At 40.5% G+C, this 17327-nt stretch overlaps 2 protein-coding genes across 15 annotated transcripts in view; one reads left to right on the top strand and one right to left on the bottom strand.

Annotated features, from left to right (window-relative positions):
- Positions 1 to 1490: 1490 nt before the first annotated feature.
- tns1a (tensin 1a) overlaps positions 1491 to 17327 on the bottom strand; it is a 112912-nt gene continuing 97075 nt past the window's right edge. For 7 of the 14 annotated variants that reach the window (XM_088074663.1, XM_042513005.2, XM_088074660.1 and 4 more), the window contains 17 exons: positions 16923 to 17003; positions 16293 to 16456; positions 15931 to 16078; positions 11277 to 11351; positions 10741 to 10767; positions 10323 to 10404; positions 8501 to 9036; positions 8322 to 8408; positions 7941 to 8069; positions 7744 to 7839; positions 7579 to 7656; positions 7383 to 7454; positions 6280 to 6306; positions 5771 to 5939; positions 4845 to 4913; positions 4646 to 4675; positions 1491 to 4366 (listed from right to left, as the gene is read on the bottom strand). In XM_088074663.1, the coding sequence (XP_087930789.1) occupies positions 4237 to 4366; positions 4646 to 4675; positions 4845 to 4913; positions 5771 to 5939; positions 6280 to 6306; positions 7383 to 7454; positions 7579 to 7656; positions 7744 to 7839; positions 7941 to 8069; positions 8322 to 8408; positions 8501 to 9036; positions 10323 to 10404; positions 10741 to 10767; positions 11277 to 11351; positions 15931 to 16078; positions 16293 to 16456; positions 16923 to 17003 (2000 nt within the window). In that variant the 3' untranslated portion in view covers positions 1491 to 4236. The remainder of the gene's footprint in view (positions 4367 to 4645; positions 4676 to 4844; positions 4914 to 5770; positions 5940 to 6279; positions 6307 to 7382; positions 7455 to 7578; positions 7657 to 7743; positions 7840 to 7940; positions 8070 to 8321; positions 8409 to 8500; positions 9037 to 10322; positions 10405 to 10740; positions 10768 to 11276; positions 11352 to 15930; positions 16079 to 16292; positions 16457 to 16922; positions 17004 to 17327) is intronic. The other 7 variants (XM_042513009.2, XM_088074661.1, XM_042513008.2 and 4 more) reach the window with 7 other exon arrangements.
- Positions 11361 to 15255, top strand: LOC148185484 (macrophage mannose receptor 1-like). The gene has a single exon (XM_088074665.1). The coding sequence runs from the start codon at positions 14120 to 14122 to the stop codon at positions 15005 to 15007; it is 888 nt and encodes a 295-aa protein (XP_087930791.1). The 5' UTR covers positions 11361 to 14119; the 3' UTR covers positions 15008 to 15255.

Raw genomic sequence — 17327 nt, 5'->3', positions numbered from 1 at the left:
GCCTTCCATCTACAGCGTGCTACCTTTACATTTGTCCGTTTTGAGTGTGAATGTATACGCAGAAGTGTCTATGAACTAAGCCAGGACCCAGCCGAGAGACCCATGATGCACTTGGTGAGAGTGTACCTCCCTTACAGCTCGTAATGTGCTGCGGCGAGGCAGAGGGCGACAGTGCGTATGTAATTTGTCAGAGGGGAAGTGTGTCATGCATATTTGGGAGTTTGAACACTGTCTGCAGCCGTGAGAACCTCACAGAGTTTTGATTATATTTCTTTATTGCCTGTCTCCGTGTCTCATGCCTCTGACTCTTGTTGGTCTCAGGCGTGGTGGGACCCGGGGGCCTTAAACTTGGAATTGAGCACCAAACAAACAAACAGACCAGGCTACTGCTTGGAGAGCTGCCTTGTTGACTCTGGATTTCCCCAAGTGGCTCAGCGGCTCGGCCACAAACACACACCTGTTATCAATTTGTTTGCGCTTGAAGATAGTTTAGCTCTGGTGTGTTTTGTTTTCTGGTTGTGGTTGAAACTCCACAACCAAATCTGTCAGTTGTTAATTGAGGAATAAACTTCATAACAACTAACAATCAACCTAAAAAAAAGAAGCACCAAACATGGGTGTTTCATGGTGACCTCTCACTGTTTTTCCAGTAGGGATACAGCAACAAAAGTGTTGTGTTTGCTATGATATCTTTGGTTTGCAGAAACGTACAATGCCAGCATTTTTTTTACTGCACCTGCTTAATAACTAATCATTTTTAGAGACTCTGCACAAGTTTCCCTCACTGAATAGTAAATAAAACAAAAAAAGAGAAACAAAACCAGATTTATAGTTTCGAGAGGCTTAAAGGCAAAAAGACTTGACCTCAGACTGATAAATATTGAAAATTTTACCTTCAGATGAGAAAAATTCGCCTGAATGTCTTCCAGGCACATTGGAACATGTATCCACGTGAGGCTTTGTGTGCTCTGACCTCGTCACATTGCAGCTTAGCTCATCAATCAATACAATAGGTGTTAAAATGCAAACTATCAACAGGAATAAAGAGATAATCTAAAGGATTACACAGGGGAAGTACAAATTAAAAACAGGCAGCAGTCTGAAAGTAAAATGACGACAAAGGAAGTGAAGGTGAGGAGGGCAGCAGGTGAGCCAACGGTCACATGTGCCTTCAATGCAAAGTTCTTTCACATGAGAAGAAAGTTTGGATTTTGAACAAAGCTTTTTCTTATATAACTGCACCTCTGAACATGCAGGACACACAGCTGCACTTTAAATGAGCTTCCCCAAGGTGTTGCACATCAGACCTAACGAGCTGCACACCTGACAGAGGAGCTGGATGATGCAGGACTGAGGTTGATGTTTGGAAAACAAAGGAAGGAATGAAGGAAATATGTCCAAAAATAAGCTTTTGGCAGCAAACTCATGAACCAAAATTAGTTTTAAACCCCTTTATCAAGCCACAAAAACCAAATCAACACCCACATAGCTTTAATGTAACTGATTTGTATTGCTTTAATGTTTTTTTTCTCCTTAGGAACAGGTAAGCCATGACAATATAATGTAAATGATAAGCGCAAACAAAATCTGAGACCCTTTTGTACATTCATATTAGCACATTCATACAACAAGTCCCGTCTGTACATAGGGGTCACAGAAATCACTTCTTTTTCCACTGAAACAAGGTGACGCTTGACTCAAAGCCAACAGGCAAAATGTGAGTTTTAGATTTTTTAAAATTTAGAGATTTATTTTTTGTGTTTTGTTTCTTTTCCTCTCCAAATGACACTGTACCTCTTTGCTCTCAGTAAAGCGCCGCCATACATTCCTCCATCTGTTATCACTGACCGTGCGATAGTGTGATGATGCGACGATGAAAGTTTCTTGAAAAACATGTCAGGAAAAAAAAGAATAAATAAGAATAAATAAATCAGTGAGTTTCTCGAGAGGGCCCGGAGACGACACCTTTGGCAGTCTGACAAAGCTTCAGCTGTAGAGCTTTACAATGAGACAACTTCATCTACGTCCAACAATGACACCCATATGGAATTTTCTTTTGTGAATGTAAGTGCTTTGTTTACACACTTCCAAAGGAGCGTTTTTGGAGCATTGAGACACCAGAAAAAAACAAATTATTAATAAAGTCCATGCTTTTGTCTCACTTTATGGGCCCGTGTGTTACTCGCATGACCAATAATACACATTTCTGTGTCCCGTCCTTCTTAAATTTGCTGCTAAAGCTGAGCAAGGTGTGAAAAATGGCGTCGAACGTAAAAAGCGACATGCAGCCAGTCAGCATAAAGTGTTTGAATCTTTGGCAAAATTATAATTGTAACTGTCATGGGTGTATACAGCTGTTTTCGTATTGCATTTGAGGTTCGAAACTTTTATCCCTTTTCTAAAAACCTTAACATCTACTACATTTGCGCCATTTTTGAGCGTGTTCCTCGCTGCCGAAACGCGCCCCAAATGCATCTGTCCATGCAATTCTTCTACCTCATTCATGCCCTACCTCGTTCAGAGAGAACGCAAAAATGAAAAAAAAACATGACGAGCCAAAAAACATATACATGTACAAAGTAATGTACACCATATATTCAAACACATTTCAAAATCGTCAGACTTTGAAATCATTAGCCAAAATAAGTATATATTTTTTTCTCAACCCATTAGGTAATCTTCTTTATCTAGACTGTACAATATATGTATATATGAGTAATCATGAGGGACCAAAGCAACAAAAATAAATACTTTTTCGCTATGTCACCTTTCAAAGTAGTATATCTATGTACATTTATATCAATTTTCCTTAGCTTATTGTGAATGGTTGAGCGTGTGTTCAACAAGCAGGCATTTGCGCACAGTGTGTGTATTTTTTTTTTCCTTTTGCTCTAAAAGGTATCTAAATGTAGATTTTCGACGACACTGTGAGGAAAAACAAAGACTGTCCTTGGTACAGTGAAAGGTAACCCTGGCTCAAATCGACCAAAAAAATATCTCACCATCATGTGACTACTTCAACAATGGGTTTGTCTACTTTGTTTTCTGAGGAGGAGGAGTACAAAAAAATGTCTATTTCATGCAGTCTTTGACAAGTCATACAACCTCAGTGTCCGTTAAGTCGTTTTTAGCACACAGCATAGAATGTTTTCAGTGATGTTGAATGTAGCTATGAGGGAGGGTGCAATTTGGGACAACAACATGCATAAAGAACAGTGCATAGGTCCAGGTCATTGGGCCAGTCCCTGGTGATTTCCAGTGTGTTTCAGTGGCAGCGTCTATCAACAGATCCACTACTGCAAGCAGTTGGTGATGGGGAAAAGGGGGGTCCAAGCCTGAATGAGTGGCGCCACCTTGTGGACAAACAGTCTTCCTCTCTCCGTATGCCATGCTGATTTAAGGAATCCGATAAAGAGTTTTTACAGAGAGATCAGGCTTGGACCGGAGGTGATGCAAGTGTGACACAAAGTGCGGTGACCTTAGCGTGTCTTTTTCTTCCTTTTTTTTTTTTTTTTTTTTTTGAGTCTATGCGCAGTTTAAGATCAGTCGTTGTTTCACTGCAGAGCCCTTTCCAACACACAACAGACCCGGAAATGACCACTCTAAAGATTTCACAATGATTTTTGTGGAAGGTAGAAGAACCAAGCTTAAAGATCAAGCTAACATGCATAAGGTCTTCAGACACTGTTTTGCTAAAAGCCATCAAGGCCAACTTTTTTCCTGAAGACTTGTCTTTTTTTTTGTGTTTTTTTTCAACACTTCATCTTTTGAAAAGAGGAAATAATAATGGCTTAATAGCTACATCATTCTTGCACTTGTATTGCAACTACCTTTGGTAAATCAATCAACGAAAACGACAACATAAAACCCTGAAACTTACGAGTCCTTACGAGTTCCTCGACTGAACTTAGCATTGTTCCTTTAGTCTTTAGCATTTTTCTTCTTGTACAGGTTCCCCTGTTTGTAAATTTTCTCCCTTCGATGGCCTCCATGTTTGTCACGTTCACAGCTCCACCCCACACATCCGCTAACGCCACTCTGGATCCTCACCCAAATCCTTCAAATAGAGACTCTCTCCAAAAAAGACAAACCAGCAAGGCAGAGAGAAAAGAAAGAGAGAGAAACAGAAACAACAGAAAACAGAAAGAAAGGACATCATCGAGTCCTGGCGATAAAAGACACCAATGATGAAGGAAGATTTCAAAATGGCAGCTGCCATTTGGACGTTGAGGGGTTTCACCGCTTCATCATTTTGGAGGCGAAGCTGACGATGGCGGAGGCGGGCTGATCTGGGTCCAGTTCAGCGAACAGGTGGCTGACATTGTCTGTTGTGCTTCCTTGTTTCCTCGCAACGAATCCAAAAAGCCTGGTGGGATTGAGAAAGAAAAATATCCTGCGGTAAGTATTTTTTTGACACTCAAGGAACAAAATCACCTGAAAAAGTAACTAAGATGTGTTTGGATTTGTCTTTACTGTATGTAATAATGAAAATCTACGCTACAAGACCAGAATAACAATGTGGAATTCTTCGTGCTAAAATATTCATCCCTCCACAGTAACCTGTAACACATTCATTAGTATGGTGACTTAAGTAACTAAAATAACCCAAAAATATATGGTATACAGTAACTATGGTTATACATACTTCACGGAGCCACCTCCTTCTTTGCCCCATCTATGGAGAGAAAACACAAGATTTTTTATTTTATTTTAATAAAACAATCAAAAAGTATATATATATATATATATATATATATATATATATATATATGTGAGTGTGTGTGTATGTGTGCATTTTGTGTTATTGATATTGGGATAAGAGAAAGGGTCTTGAGGTTTCTTACTTTCTGTCCTGTGGATCAATGTCACAGTAGGTTACCGTGTTGATGGGATAGTGTCGCCTGAAGAAAAGTCTGCAGCAAAAGAAATGACCATGCGTGTTAATTTGTGTATGGTGGGTTATTAGTGCCATTTTCCATTGATTAAAGCCACCGTGTGCAGTATTTTGACATGACTGAAGTGTCTTTGCATTTATACAATGTCAACAAAGTGACTCTTTTTTACTATCTTTATTATCACGTTAATCACTGGGCCCACTTTTTTCATTTTTTGGGCTATATTTTTGCCGGTTTCAACCAATCATAAACTCATATTTTCTTTCAGAGTTTAAAGGTACTTCTCACCCTTAAAAATGATCATTTGTATATCAGTTACTCACCACGTTATGTTGAATTTGTGAAGGAAACTTTGTTTTTCGCACATGCTTTCATGGTGAATGAACAATCAAAAAACTGAAAAAATTCTTGATGAACTAAATTCATGGGGGTACATGTTTAACAACAGCAAAATTATATCAAAATATTCATTTACAATATATAACACAACTCGTACAGTATAGTCGAGGTCTCATTAATCCAGTCGTGTTCTTAATAATTCCCAAACAGACAGCACTTTCTGATGAGGAGTTTTCCCTCACTGAACACTCCAGCTCCTGGTCTTGTTTTGCTGTTGTTAAATGTGGAGCCTTATTATTTCAATTCATCAAGAATTTTCTTTGTTTTTGGATTCTTTGTTCATCATGGAGGCATGCCAGAAAAAAACATTTTCCTCAAGAATTCGATATAACATGAGGTGAGTAATTAATGTACAAATGGTCACGATGAGGTAAAGTATTCCTTGAAAATCAGATTAAATATGGGAGAACTTTGGGAGAAATAACATCGTCTCAAGGGAAAGTCGGGAGTGCTTGCTTTCGTGCGTGTTCACTCACTTCCTCTGACTGTCGGTGAGTGTGATGCCCTGTGTTGACACTTTGAAGTGAACGGTGGTGGCAGCAGGCAGAGGGTTGGTCGCCAGTGTCTGACTGATCGCCTTGGCAATGGCCTGAGGCCCTGTGAGAGACTCCATGTCCACAGAGTTGATGTAGAGAACATTGCACGCTAGAGGTAAACAACACAGAGGCACTGATAAATAGAAACAGACACAAGAGAAAAACAATGTGCATGCAGTTCAGTGTAAGTGGGGTTTCAGTGAGGAGTGTCTAAAACGCTTATATTGTGTAGTTAAGTTTCTCATGCACTGCAGATCACTTTCCTATGACTTTCAATTTATAATGCATGCATTTAAACTTTTTCCAAGCTTCCAATTGAAGGTTTATTTTAAGTTGTTCTCAGATGCAAATACACATGTATAACTCTATGAAAGCTTTGTTTCTGTGACAGAAGGCATCACCACATTCACATTTAGTCAAAGTGCATGATGGAGCAGATCAGTATTTACCATGGGCGTCCTCGGGAACCTTTTGAACTGTAAGGTAAGGGTGACAACGTGTGAGCAAATTAACTGTCTAATGTAATGTTTGATGTAGATAACATAAAAAAATGCTTAGACTTGATATTATTCTGTTTTTCAGATAACAGAAACAATGTTCAGTTTTTGTTTGGACAGTCAACTTTATATTTTGAGCTGTTGGAAGCTAATGGGACTTGATCTCATAAGTATTCTGGCTCCCGCCTTACAATTTTCTTCTGCTTATTCGCCTTTATAAAGTCTCCAGTGGAGGAACATTCACTGATGCTTTCTGTCGTGATGACAGATACTGAATTGTTACCAAAAACTGTGCCAAAAACTGCAGTTCCAATAATGGACACTTGAGGCTGACTACAAGAGTGACTCAATCCCAATAAACCCCAATTTAAAATGCTCAGTTATACAGAAGGAAAAAAACATGCTGACAGCTTTATACAAAAAAACAAACACTTTTTGTCTTTTTTAGCTCATTACAACATTCATGACAACTGTATGGAGGTAAATTTATATATAACTCACCCGAATTTTATCAAGGCTAAAAGTGCAATGATGCATAATTAAGTGCATATGCATAATTAAGGACAGGGATGCTTTGAGCGACAGGCGTGTGCTGTTGGTCGACAAGTCGCCACAACAGCGACAACGTTGGTAGGTAACGTAAATACGGCATGACCCCAGATTCAGACTATATGTGTAGTTATCGCTAATTCAGTGTGTTTTCAGTTCATGACTGAAACATTTTGGTCGCCTAAAAAAGTCTTGTTCCACATTTGGTTGGATGGAAAGATCCTCAAAGGAGTCGGATGTTCAGTTTTTCATTAGCATTATCAAAGTTAACCATAGACCTTAAATGCACAGTGCTGTCCATGCTAGCAGCAAGCTCCACCCTCTTGTCCAAATATTGCCACTTCTGTCTCAAAAAATCCAAGATGATGACAAGCCGAGATGCCAAACTCAGAGCTTCGGAACGGGAGTTTACAAAACAATTGATGACATCCAGCTGGCTGCATCCACTTTTGATGCAGCGTATGGCAAAAACCTGTCAAAACCATCTGAACAGCAGTTCAGTTTACCTGCTCCCTGCTTCAAAAGTTCAGCAACTGGATCGGTGGGTGTGGCGAGCTCCAACGCCTCTTCATTTGGGTCTGTGAGTGACAGGTAGAGAACAGGAAAGATCCGTTATGCCAGAAACCAACATTGCAACACAAATGACAATTAATAAACTTAATACCATTGACATTTATTGATAAATAAGAAAGTGAAGCTGACCTTTGGTGGGGATCATCAGCTTACAGGGCAGAGCCAGTGGAGTCATCGAGTGTTGGTACACCAGAGCAGAAAGACAACCTGCACACACACAGAAATCTCTCTGTTAAACTGGATCACTTTGATATCAATTTGATCGGCACGGCTGAGGTCACAAACAGAGCTCACCAAAGTAGGGTTCATTGGGACAACCCTTCAGACGGACGCCTTTGGGGCTCGTCTCAATCAGGAAGTGTCTCACCAGCTCATTAGTCATGTCGCCAACTAGAAAAACATTAGAATAATTTCATTTTGGTCAGAACAAGGAATTTTGTTTGAAATTTAAAAAAGAAAAAAGATAACGCTGGTAAAGTTAGTTTCTTTACCTTTTTTGTTCTGTTGGATGGTTGGTGGAGGACAGGCCACCTTCATGGCCAGACCGTAGGCGCCACGGAAGGAATGGCTGTCCCTTATGATGAACGCCCCAGGCTCCCTGTCCTTCAACAGATTAATGGCTGAAGGAAAGACAGAGGAGGCAAACAAACAGACGAAGGTCAAGCAGGACGATTAAGAGATTAAAGTTGATTCGGCAGAAAGGGAAACGACCAGAGACAAAGACAAAATTAGGGTCATGAGACTCATTGATCAGTGGACAAGAGGACAAAAAAGGGGACAAACACAAGGGTGAAGAAGATGTAAGTGGATAGCGGCCGTCATTGTTATTTTACTCGTAAATTAATAGCAGTGTGTTGTTTGAAATATCTCACCTTGCTCTCTGGTGATGTCTGGCTTGTACCAGAACTTGGACGTGTCCTGGACAAACTTGACATTCATCTTAATGTCTGGATAACCATCTGTTTGGACCAAAGAGACAAGAAAAATGATAACTGTAGAGGACACAAACATTCTGTGGTGTAATCTATCAAGTCGTGTTTCTGCGTCTCACCATATATGGACTTTGAGACGTCTGGGAGCGTGTGTGTGCCAGACAGGTTTGGCGTGCTGCCACCGCTAGCTGGCGTCAAGTTCTTGTTGTCCGTCCTCTCTGCGTCTCCGCTGGACATGTGCCTCTTCTCAGGCAGCTGCGGGGAGACTGGGAAGGCTGGTGTGAAGGGTGGCGGGGCGCTCCCTTGACGTGAAGCAGCCCCCTGCTCGTCAGGTGTGCCGTGGCCGCTTGCTGCAGTGCGGCGTCCCATCAGGGGGCTAGGGGGCACGCCAGTTGCAGGTGTTTTTCGACCAATCAGAGGGCTGGAGGGGATGCCAGGAGAGGGGTGTCTGGCTAGTGAGGGGCTGGCTTGACCCAGGCGTCTCTGGAGGGCGGGGCTCGGAGGCGTGTTGGTGGCCACTGTGCGGTGGAGGGTGTTGGGGCTGCCGGGGACGGTGTGGACGCCCATGATGTTGACCTGGGAGCCTTCAGGGGACGCAGGCCTGTGAGGGTAGGAGGGGTTATGCGGGGTGCCATCGGAAGAACCAGTCCTTCTTCTACACACAACAAAAGGAAAAAAAAGACACAATTATCATTTTCCCATCTGCATTTTGTATCTAGGGGCGACATCTTAACTGTTTTTTACTACAGCATCACAGTCAATCAGCGAGTGTCCCCTCTGATGCTACACTGTGATCTAAAATGACAAAGGCTCTGTCCTGCACTCAGTAGGCTTTTTTTTTGGCATTTCAGTACCGGAGGAACTTTTTCATCTTTTTAAAATCACATTTCTAAGAACTATCCTTTTTATTTTGTCCGCACCCAAAGAACTAGGAACAATTGCAGTTCTTTGAGCGCTGTTTTCAGGGACTTTTTCTTGCTCCTATTTTAGAGTACGTACTCTTTCAACACAAGAGGAACCTTTAGTGACATAATTGTATGTTGATTGTTCAAACACATGAGCCAGTGCAGCACCATCAATTACTATTTTTAGAAGTCTGTTCCCTGTGCAAAGAATGGACAAAACCAAACACAAGCAACAGCTCATAACAAAAAAACAAGAAATAAACATGGATGCTTTACACACATCTTCCCCCCAGCAGCACAGTATATGTACAGCACTGTTTCCCAAACCTCCTAGAGTACCACTTGTCCTGCATGTTCTCTGCCTGCTGCAACACAGCTGACTCAAATGATCAGCTCGTTATCAAGCAGCTTTAGGAGTTTGTAACAAACTGATCTTTTAATTCAGCTGTGCTAGAGCAGGGAGACATCTAAAACATGCAGGGCAAGTGATACTTGAGGAGAGCGGTTTGGGAAACACATATCTATACAATCAGCACAGTTTCAAGATTGATGTAACTAATTCAGCATCCAACCAAATGTCTCCCCTTCTGTTCCTGAGTCGTGACACTGAATAATGGTCAGAAAAGTGTTTTTGCAGAACATTATGATGTCACACTGAAACTGACCTTTGAGCTTTTGGGTATTAAATTTCATAATTTCATCTTGTTAGACATTTTTGTGTGAAATTTTGTCATAATTAGCATCAGAATACTTGAGATATGGTCAAAAACGTGTTTTGAAAGTTCACAGTGACATTGGCCACCAGAAATTCAGTTCAATCTTGAGTCCAAGTGAACTATTTCTATATGCACATTACTTTACATTAGTTCATTGTTTGATTGTGTGATTAGTTTTGAATATGTAACAAAAACATTTTTTTTTCATAATCTCCTTTTCTTGAAACATTTTTTCTAAATTGGTGCTCTTCTATTTGCAGTTGCACAACGAAAATACAAAACGCTACATTTCAGCAAGTGGACTTTTTTCCCCCACTCACCCATCAGCACTGTGAACGGGACTGCTTGAGGAGAGAGGAACGTTGAGCGGTTGTGCTCTGGAGTCCCCAAAATTGCGATTATCTGAGGATCACAAAACATCCGAACAAACACACAGTCAGTCTCAACTTAGTGCATGATTTAATTAATTTTGTCCAGGACCAAACGGGATGCAGTTATCAGGCGTAGAACCAGAACAAAAAAGTTGGAGTGACAGAAACAAGAAATTATTAAATTTTCATTCTTAAAACAAACATTCTATGTAAAGCTTGGATGCAGAACTGAAAAGGAGAACAGGAGAGAACATTTGCTTGCAGTGAAACACAAAATTGTCACAAAACAAAAAGAATGTGCTGATGTCAGGAGACTTGTACTGCGTGCAGAGACGCTAACAGTACACTGCCACAGAAATGCCCTTACCTTGCTCTCCATCATTAGATTCAGAGTCTGACAGCGAGAGCAGACAGAAAGCAAGAGAAGAAGAAGATGTGTCGAAGAGGAGGAGACAAGGAGGAGATATTTGAGCACAAAGCAAGAATTGGAGGCTTTGTGTTAGCAGTTAGCATTTAGTGAAAGCATTTCCAGGGGGGATAATATGTGTGAGCAGCAGAGGGCAGCACACACTGACAATTACAGTGTTAAAAGCCAGTTTCTGCTCACTCATCTACACAGCTACAGGATGACATAATGCAGTGATGCTGCACTTGCAGGATCTGAACAAAGTCAAAGCATTTGCACATTTAATATCCCACATTTTCATCCTCTTAGTTTTACAGTTGTTAATTGCCCCTGACAGGCTAAAATATTCTGTATGAGCTTGTTCCATGAGAGTATATGTATGTCGGGATTGCATCTTTAAAATGTTCTGGATAGTTCCTGGATCTCTCAATAGAAAATGTGAAGGACATTGACTCCAATTAAGATGAATAAATCATATCTGATGTGTGTAAACTGACCTGATCCACTCTGTTGATGAGGCTTCAGTCCCAGTGCTGACAGAGGAGTCTTGGTCAGACCTGGAGGAGAGCGAGCTGCAGGGGAAAAGCGAGAAAGAGGGATGTGAAGGAATGCTGCACAGAAAAAACATGATGACATGATGTTGAGACATACAAGACATGCAAGGATGTAAAACAAGTAATGTAAGGCATGAAAAATAACAAATAACCACTTTAGTACCAATACAACACTGCATAGAAATGTATTAGATGGTAGATGTTTCAGGTAAGAATAGTCTCTCATTTTAAGTGGTCAACCAGCACTAAGGTGTGTTTTTTTCAGGAATTGAGTGATTCTAATTTTTACAAGTGCAACAATAGGATATTAGAGTAAGCACATATGCTCTCACTCATAGCACAAAAAAAAATGTCTAAGAGAGAGTAAGATGAAAAGTCAGAGGGCCCAGTAAATACAGGCACCTCTATCCTCGCAAAAGCACAGAAGTAGAATTGTTTTCTTTCCTTCAGGTGCACAATTAAAATTTTGCATATTTCTAAAGGTCACATCAGGTACAAACATGTCCACAAAGACATAATATTTGAAGTACATACTATTTCGCACTCTCATAAGAACCACATTTGTTTGATGTGTCAGGTATCAATATCACCAAGAAATCCAAAGTCATCTTTTTTTTTCCCCTATTTGTGGTCCATTCAAAAGATGTAAAAGGAATCTTGCCATTGAAATAAAACTGAAATTTAACCCTGAACAAACAATGAAGTTGCAACTGTAAACAAGTCAATGAGCATCAATCCACAACACAAGTATGTAGTCATGAAAATGTTGCATGCTGCCACTCAAACAATGATCGAGTCAGTGTTAGACTGAGACAAAAACACTGGATAAAGGTTGAATATGGGGTCATTTTAAAGGAATACTTCAACCTCCAATGACAATTTGTGTATAAGTTACACATCTTGTGTTATGTTGAATTCATGAACATAACTTTGCTTTTCTTACCTGCTTCTAGTGAACAAAGAAACTCAAAAATCAGTGAATACGAATAAAACCTTTAAAACGCCATAGTCACAGCTCCTGTGTTCAGTGACGTAAAATTACTGTTCTTAATCAATGAAGTCTGAATTTTCTCTGTTTTTGGAGTCTTCATTTGACGTGGAGGCATAAATTTAAAGTAACATTGGGTGAGTAACTGATGTATAAATGATTATTTGGGGGATGAAGTATTGCTTTAATATTGCAATGCGTAGTGGAAGAGATACATGAAATTTATCCGAAGACTTCAGAGTTATTTCCAAAATGAGATGCCGGCAAATTATCTCTTTGTGTGATGTTTCTTTGTGTAATAATTTAAATACAGTGATGTATTTCTCTCAGTCACTGCTACAAAAGTAACGATGTACATTGATGTAATTAATATGTAATTATAAATTATTTTTATAGACTAGATCTAATGGACATTCATCAATTTGGAAACAAACTCTTTGTTTTCATTCATCCTCAACTTACAAAAGAATCCAGATCAACAGCATGACAGGGATATGGGATAAGAGCTCACTTAAGGTGTCATGATGAGGGGTGGGGAGGTGGGGGGGGCAAATATGAAGGTTTGTGCCACAGAGCAGATTCTTACTGCAACAGCTGTGTGTGTTCAGCACTGCTGGCTGGAGTGGAGGCAGGGCTGCTTTACAAAAGTGTCCTCACTGTCAACACAATCTGTCAAACAGACCTGCTGGACAGGGTGATCGCTGCTGTAACTGAGCTGAAATCCAATAGATACGTCTCGAGGAGTTTGGTCGAATGAGAAGTATATCTTATTGTCCTTTCACTTTTTTAAACATTTTTTAAGGGAAAAATCATGTATAGAAAATGTTGGTGCTACAAAAGTCCAACCTTTCTGATGATACAATGCAACATACAGTGGTCGCGCAGCACTGGTCAGAAGTGCTAAAACTTTGCACCTTTTTTGGAGTTTTGCTGGAAACAAAGAATCTGTTGATCTTAAGCCTTCAACAATGTACTGCAGTGAAAAATGAAAGAATGAAAATATAAAAAGTCTGCAGTATAAATGCTATAATTATTCACAGACATCTTATGTTGTACAACGATTGCATGTGCATTGCAATTACGTCATTTTCTATCACTCCTCATTACGTTTGCCCTCTCTAAATTTGCATCCCAAGGAATAATGACAGAATGACAAACTTTTTGCCCTTGTCATTCAAAGACATGATTTGCACACACCTGCTCTGTGCTGCTGTTTGCTCACAAGTCATGCAACACTTCTTGTTTTGCCTGAAGAAAATTCAAAAATTGTTTTTCTTGTTTTCTTCTTCGTGTTTTTAAAAGTGCAGCAGCATTTACATGAGGGCTTTATCTGCGTATGTGTGTTTTTTCTTTCCTTTTTTTGGGCTAATTCTAAGGTAATCTTTTTTGTTTGTTGCTAATTTTTGTGATATTTCTTGTTAAGTTGCTAATTTCCTCACTCCTATGTCTTTAAAAAATCAATCAAGCTGATTTGCTCGGGTTTCAAAGGGTTAGTACATGAAAGATTTGGAGTCCAAAACCCAAAGCTATAAACTTAAAGAAACACAGAAAAGCAGCAAATCTTGAGAGTTTGAATAATTTTCTGTCGGTTGACACATTTTTTTTAATCCACTAATCAATGTCAAAAGTCAAAAAAAGTCAGAGTGAGCAGCCCCTGAACACAGAATGGCTCAGTGAAGAAGAGTACCCGCCCTATGCAAAACACAATGGGTCACAAACTGCTGCATAATGCATCTTTAAAACCCACTTTACCCCCTCAGTGTGCTGCAGAAATCTCTCATCCTTTGACACAACAGTGATGGATCAAACCTTCACCCTCATCCTGCTCCTGCTGAACTCATCTGCAACTTTCGGCAAGTACGTCTTCATCGCAAAGAGAGAAATCTGGCATGAAGCTCAGAGGTACTGCCGGGAGTTTCACACAGACCTTGCTCCTGTCAGTAACTCACACGACACAGAGCGTCTGAAGCAGTTGGCTGTTGACCCAGAAGAGTACATCTGGATCGGACTGACAAGGAACTCCATGGACCCTGAGAAATGGACGTGGTCAGGAGGTGAAGCCGTGTCCACGTTTTTCTGGGCAAAGGATCAGCCCAATAACCGACCATGGGAAGACTATGGCATAATTAAGAACTTCACATGGCACGATGCAACACCATTGTATTTTCAACCCTTCTTCTGCTACAGTGTGGTCGTAGTGAGAGAGAGGAAGACGTGGGAGGAAGCTTTGCACTACTGCAGAGAGTACCACCGCGACCTGGCCAGCGTGGCGTCGGACACAGAGATGATGCTGATCCAGAAAGAGTTGAACAAAAATGAGACAACGGCACACATCTGGATTGGGTTGCACTTCTTCCCCAGAGAGTGGCTGTGGGTGGACGGGCAGCCAATGAGTTACGAGGCCTGGGGCCAAGAGGGCAAGCCTGCGTGTCCGAAAATCAAGCTGGAGTGTGCGGCCCTGAAGGTGATGGACGGAACGCAGACGAACAACAGGACAGACTCTACATTGGTTGCTAATGCCAAAGTGGAGACAGATGTGGTTCACACTAATAATACAGGAAGCTGTGGAGCGAGAAGTACAGCACCTGATGGACAAACTAATTCTGGAGAAAGTGATTCAGCTGCAGATGTAAAAGTGTGGGAGGCTCATGACTGCGAGGAGAGACTTCATTTTATTTGCTACTGAGAGTTTAACCCTCTGATACCTGAGCAAACTGGCTTGACTTCTTTCATGGGAAGAGGGTGACAAGCAGCTTAACCAAAAAATAGCACGAAATTATTAAAAAGGTACAAGAAAATTACCTACATCCATGAAAAAATAAGAAAGTGATGAATGTTATGTGTTATGAATATGGTTTTCTAGACCCCCCTCCCCAGTTTTTGATAATATTTAAAAATCTCCACAGCTAATTTCCAGATCAGTTCCTTGTTGGTTTTTTGAGACATTTCTTGCCAAGTTGCTCATCATTGCTCATCATATTTTTTCCTGTGTTATGAAAGAAATCAAACCCATTCTCTCAGAATTCAGAGGTATAGATGCTAGTGAAAGGCGTCTGAGTGCAGCACTAAATGTATTTGCAGTACTGTTAATAAATCTTGGTTTACTTATTGATTTTTTAGATACAACTACAAGTGAATTTTTGGCTGTCTATGCAAAGTAGTTTGCTCTAACAGATTTTGCATATGTAATAGCAGTTTGTTAATTTTATTATGCTGCATTTTATAATTTTCTTTCCATGTTGCAACAATGCACAGCTAAACTAAGATTAAATAAAAAATAAATTAAATAATAAGTTTAATTTGTTTATATCTTGTTATTCTTTCCTGTCTTTTCTTGTCCATTCTTCATAACTTGAAGGTCTCATATTGTAAAAAGTCTTTTTTTACGATAAAGCAGGTACAGGTGCCATATAAATATTGTGAAAGTATCAAAACGTCATGTCCACATAGAAATGCACAAAGTCCGTATTCAGAAACTGTGTCTAAACCAGTATGAACCTGAAAATGAGCCTAATATGCGACCCTTAGATCTTGTTCTCATTAGTTAAAAAAAGTTAAAAAAGTGAGTAAGTGGAAAGTGCCCTCTGTCTATTGGCAGGGGGAACCTACACATGTTGAAGTAAGGAGTCTGTGGCGACACGGGGAAGCTGGGGGTCTGAGGGGAATTCTCACCACCGCCACTTCCAAAGGTGGGACTGTTGGCAAACCGGTCCGTGTCGCTGTCCTCAAACGCCTCCCTGTAGCTGTGCATGGGACCCTGTGAGAGATGAAAAGGGGACAAGTTTACATAAAGACACCAGAAAAATGATGTAGACATAGAAACTGAAAAAAGGTTGATATATGAAACAGACACTTTAATGTTCAACTCAAAGTGTCCCCTAAACAGTAGCATGAGCTTCATATTTTTTTCCGCATTTTATGGAAACTGCACCTGTTCTTGATTTAATCTGGTTTACACCATTAAAACTGACCTCTCTGGGTCTTCCTCCTGGGTTGAGGGACAGATTTTGGGCAAAGTCTGGCGAATCCACCATGGGCGTGTTATCATGGCTGCTCTGGTACTGTCCCTCGCTGGTGGTCCGACGCCGACCTGTCTCCTGTGTCACTTCTGGGGTCATTCCTCTGGAGCGAACCCCTGAAACACCCCAAAATATTCACTGTCTGGAATTCTCAAGAGCTTTGACATGGCTTGTGCAACACCTTGGGATTTTTTTTTTTTTTTTGCAATTTTACACGATAAGCCTTCAAAAGTGGAAAAGCAACCCACACAGAAAATGTAGAAAAGAGTTATTCTAATTTCAGCTTCTTTATGACCATTTTCATGTCATTAAGCTGATTTTAAGGTTTATTCTCCACCTTTGAAAGGAAAGCCAGACAGAGAGAGGCAAAGAGAGACAGAGAGAGATATGTAAAAAGGTGAAGGGAATACAGAAGCAGTGGAAAATGAGAACCAAAACAGGAGTTGAATAAAAGTCATGAAGCAATTAATCATATGAGATCTTAAAAGACACTGAAAATGGTTTGGAAGCAAAGAAAGATTCTACAAATGTAGGAAAAAAAGGAATTAAGTTGAAAATAAAAGCGAGGGAAAGTGGACAAACCAGAGAAGGAAAAGGAGCGACGTCGATCAGATTGTTGCGGGGTCATACTTTCACTGATGCCCCGAATACGAGCGTTGTACTCTGTTCCCCGGGGGAGGGAGGTCAGGGTGGTGGATGGAGGGCAGGAGGTGGAGGAGGAAGGTGGAGGAGGAAGGTGAGGGAGGAGCAGTGGAGGAAGCAAATGGTGGGAAGGGTTGTCCATACAGCAGAAGGATGGATTGAACAGAAAAGGAAAAGAAATATCAGAACAGAAATGGATCTAATGAAAGCGAAAAGAAAATGTATTTGTCAAATGAGATGACAACTTGATTTTAACTGCAGGATTGATGATTATATCGTGTTTAAAAATGGTTAAAAATGGGATGAATTTACAACTTTCTTCCGCTGGGAGGTACCCGGGAGCAT

Source organism: Plectropomus leopardus, chromosome 24 (genome assembly GCF_026936395.1).
Source record: "Plectropomus leopardus strain MGB_pleo_1.0 chromosome 24, ASM2693639v1, whole genome shotgun sequence".
NCBI classification, from domain to species: Eukaryota; Metazoa; Chordata; class Actinopteri; order Perciformes; family Serranidae; genus Plectropomus; species Plectropomus leopardus.
The sequence above is the reverse complement of the archived record's forward strand: the minus strand, read 5'-3'. Positions and strand labels throughout refer to the sequence as shown.

Excerpts from the sequence above, each read along its gene's own strand:
- LOC148185484 (XM_088074665.1), top strand. The coding sequence starts at position 14,120 with ATGGATCAAACCTTCACCCTCATCCTGCTCCTGCTGAACTCATCTGCA.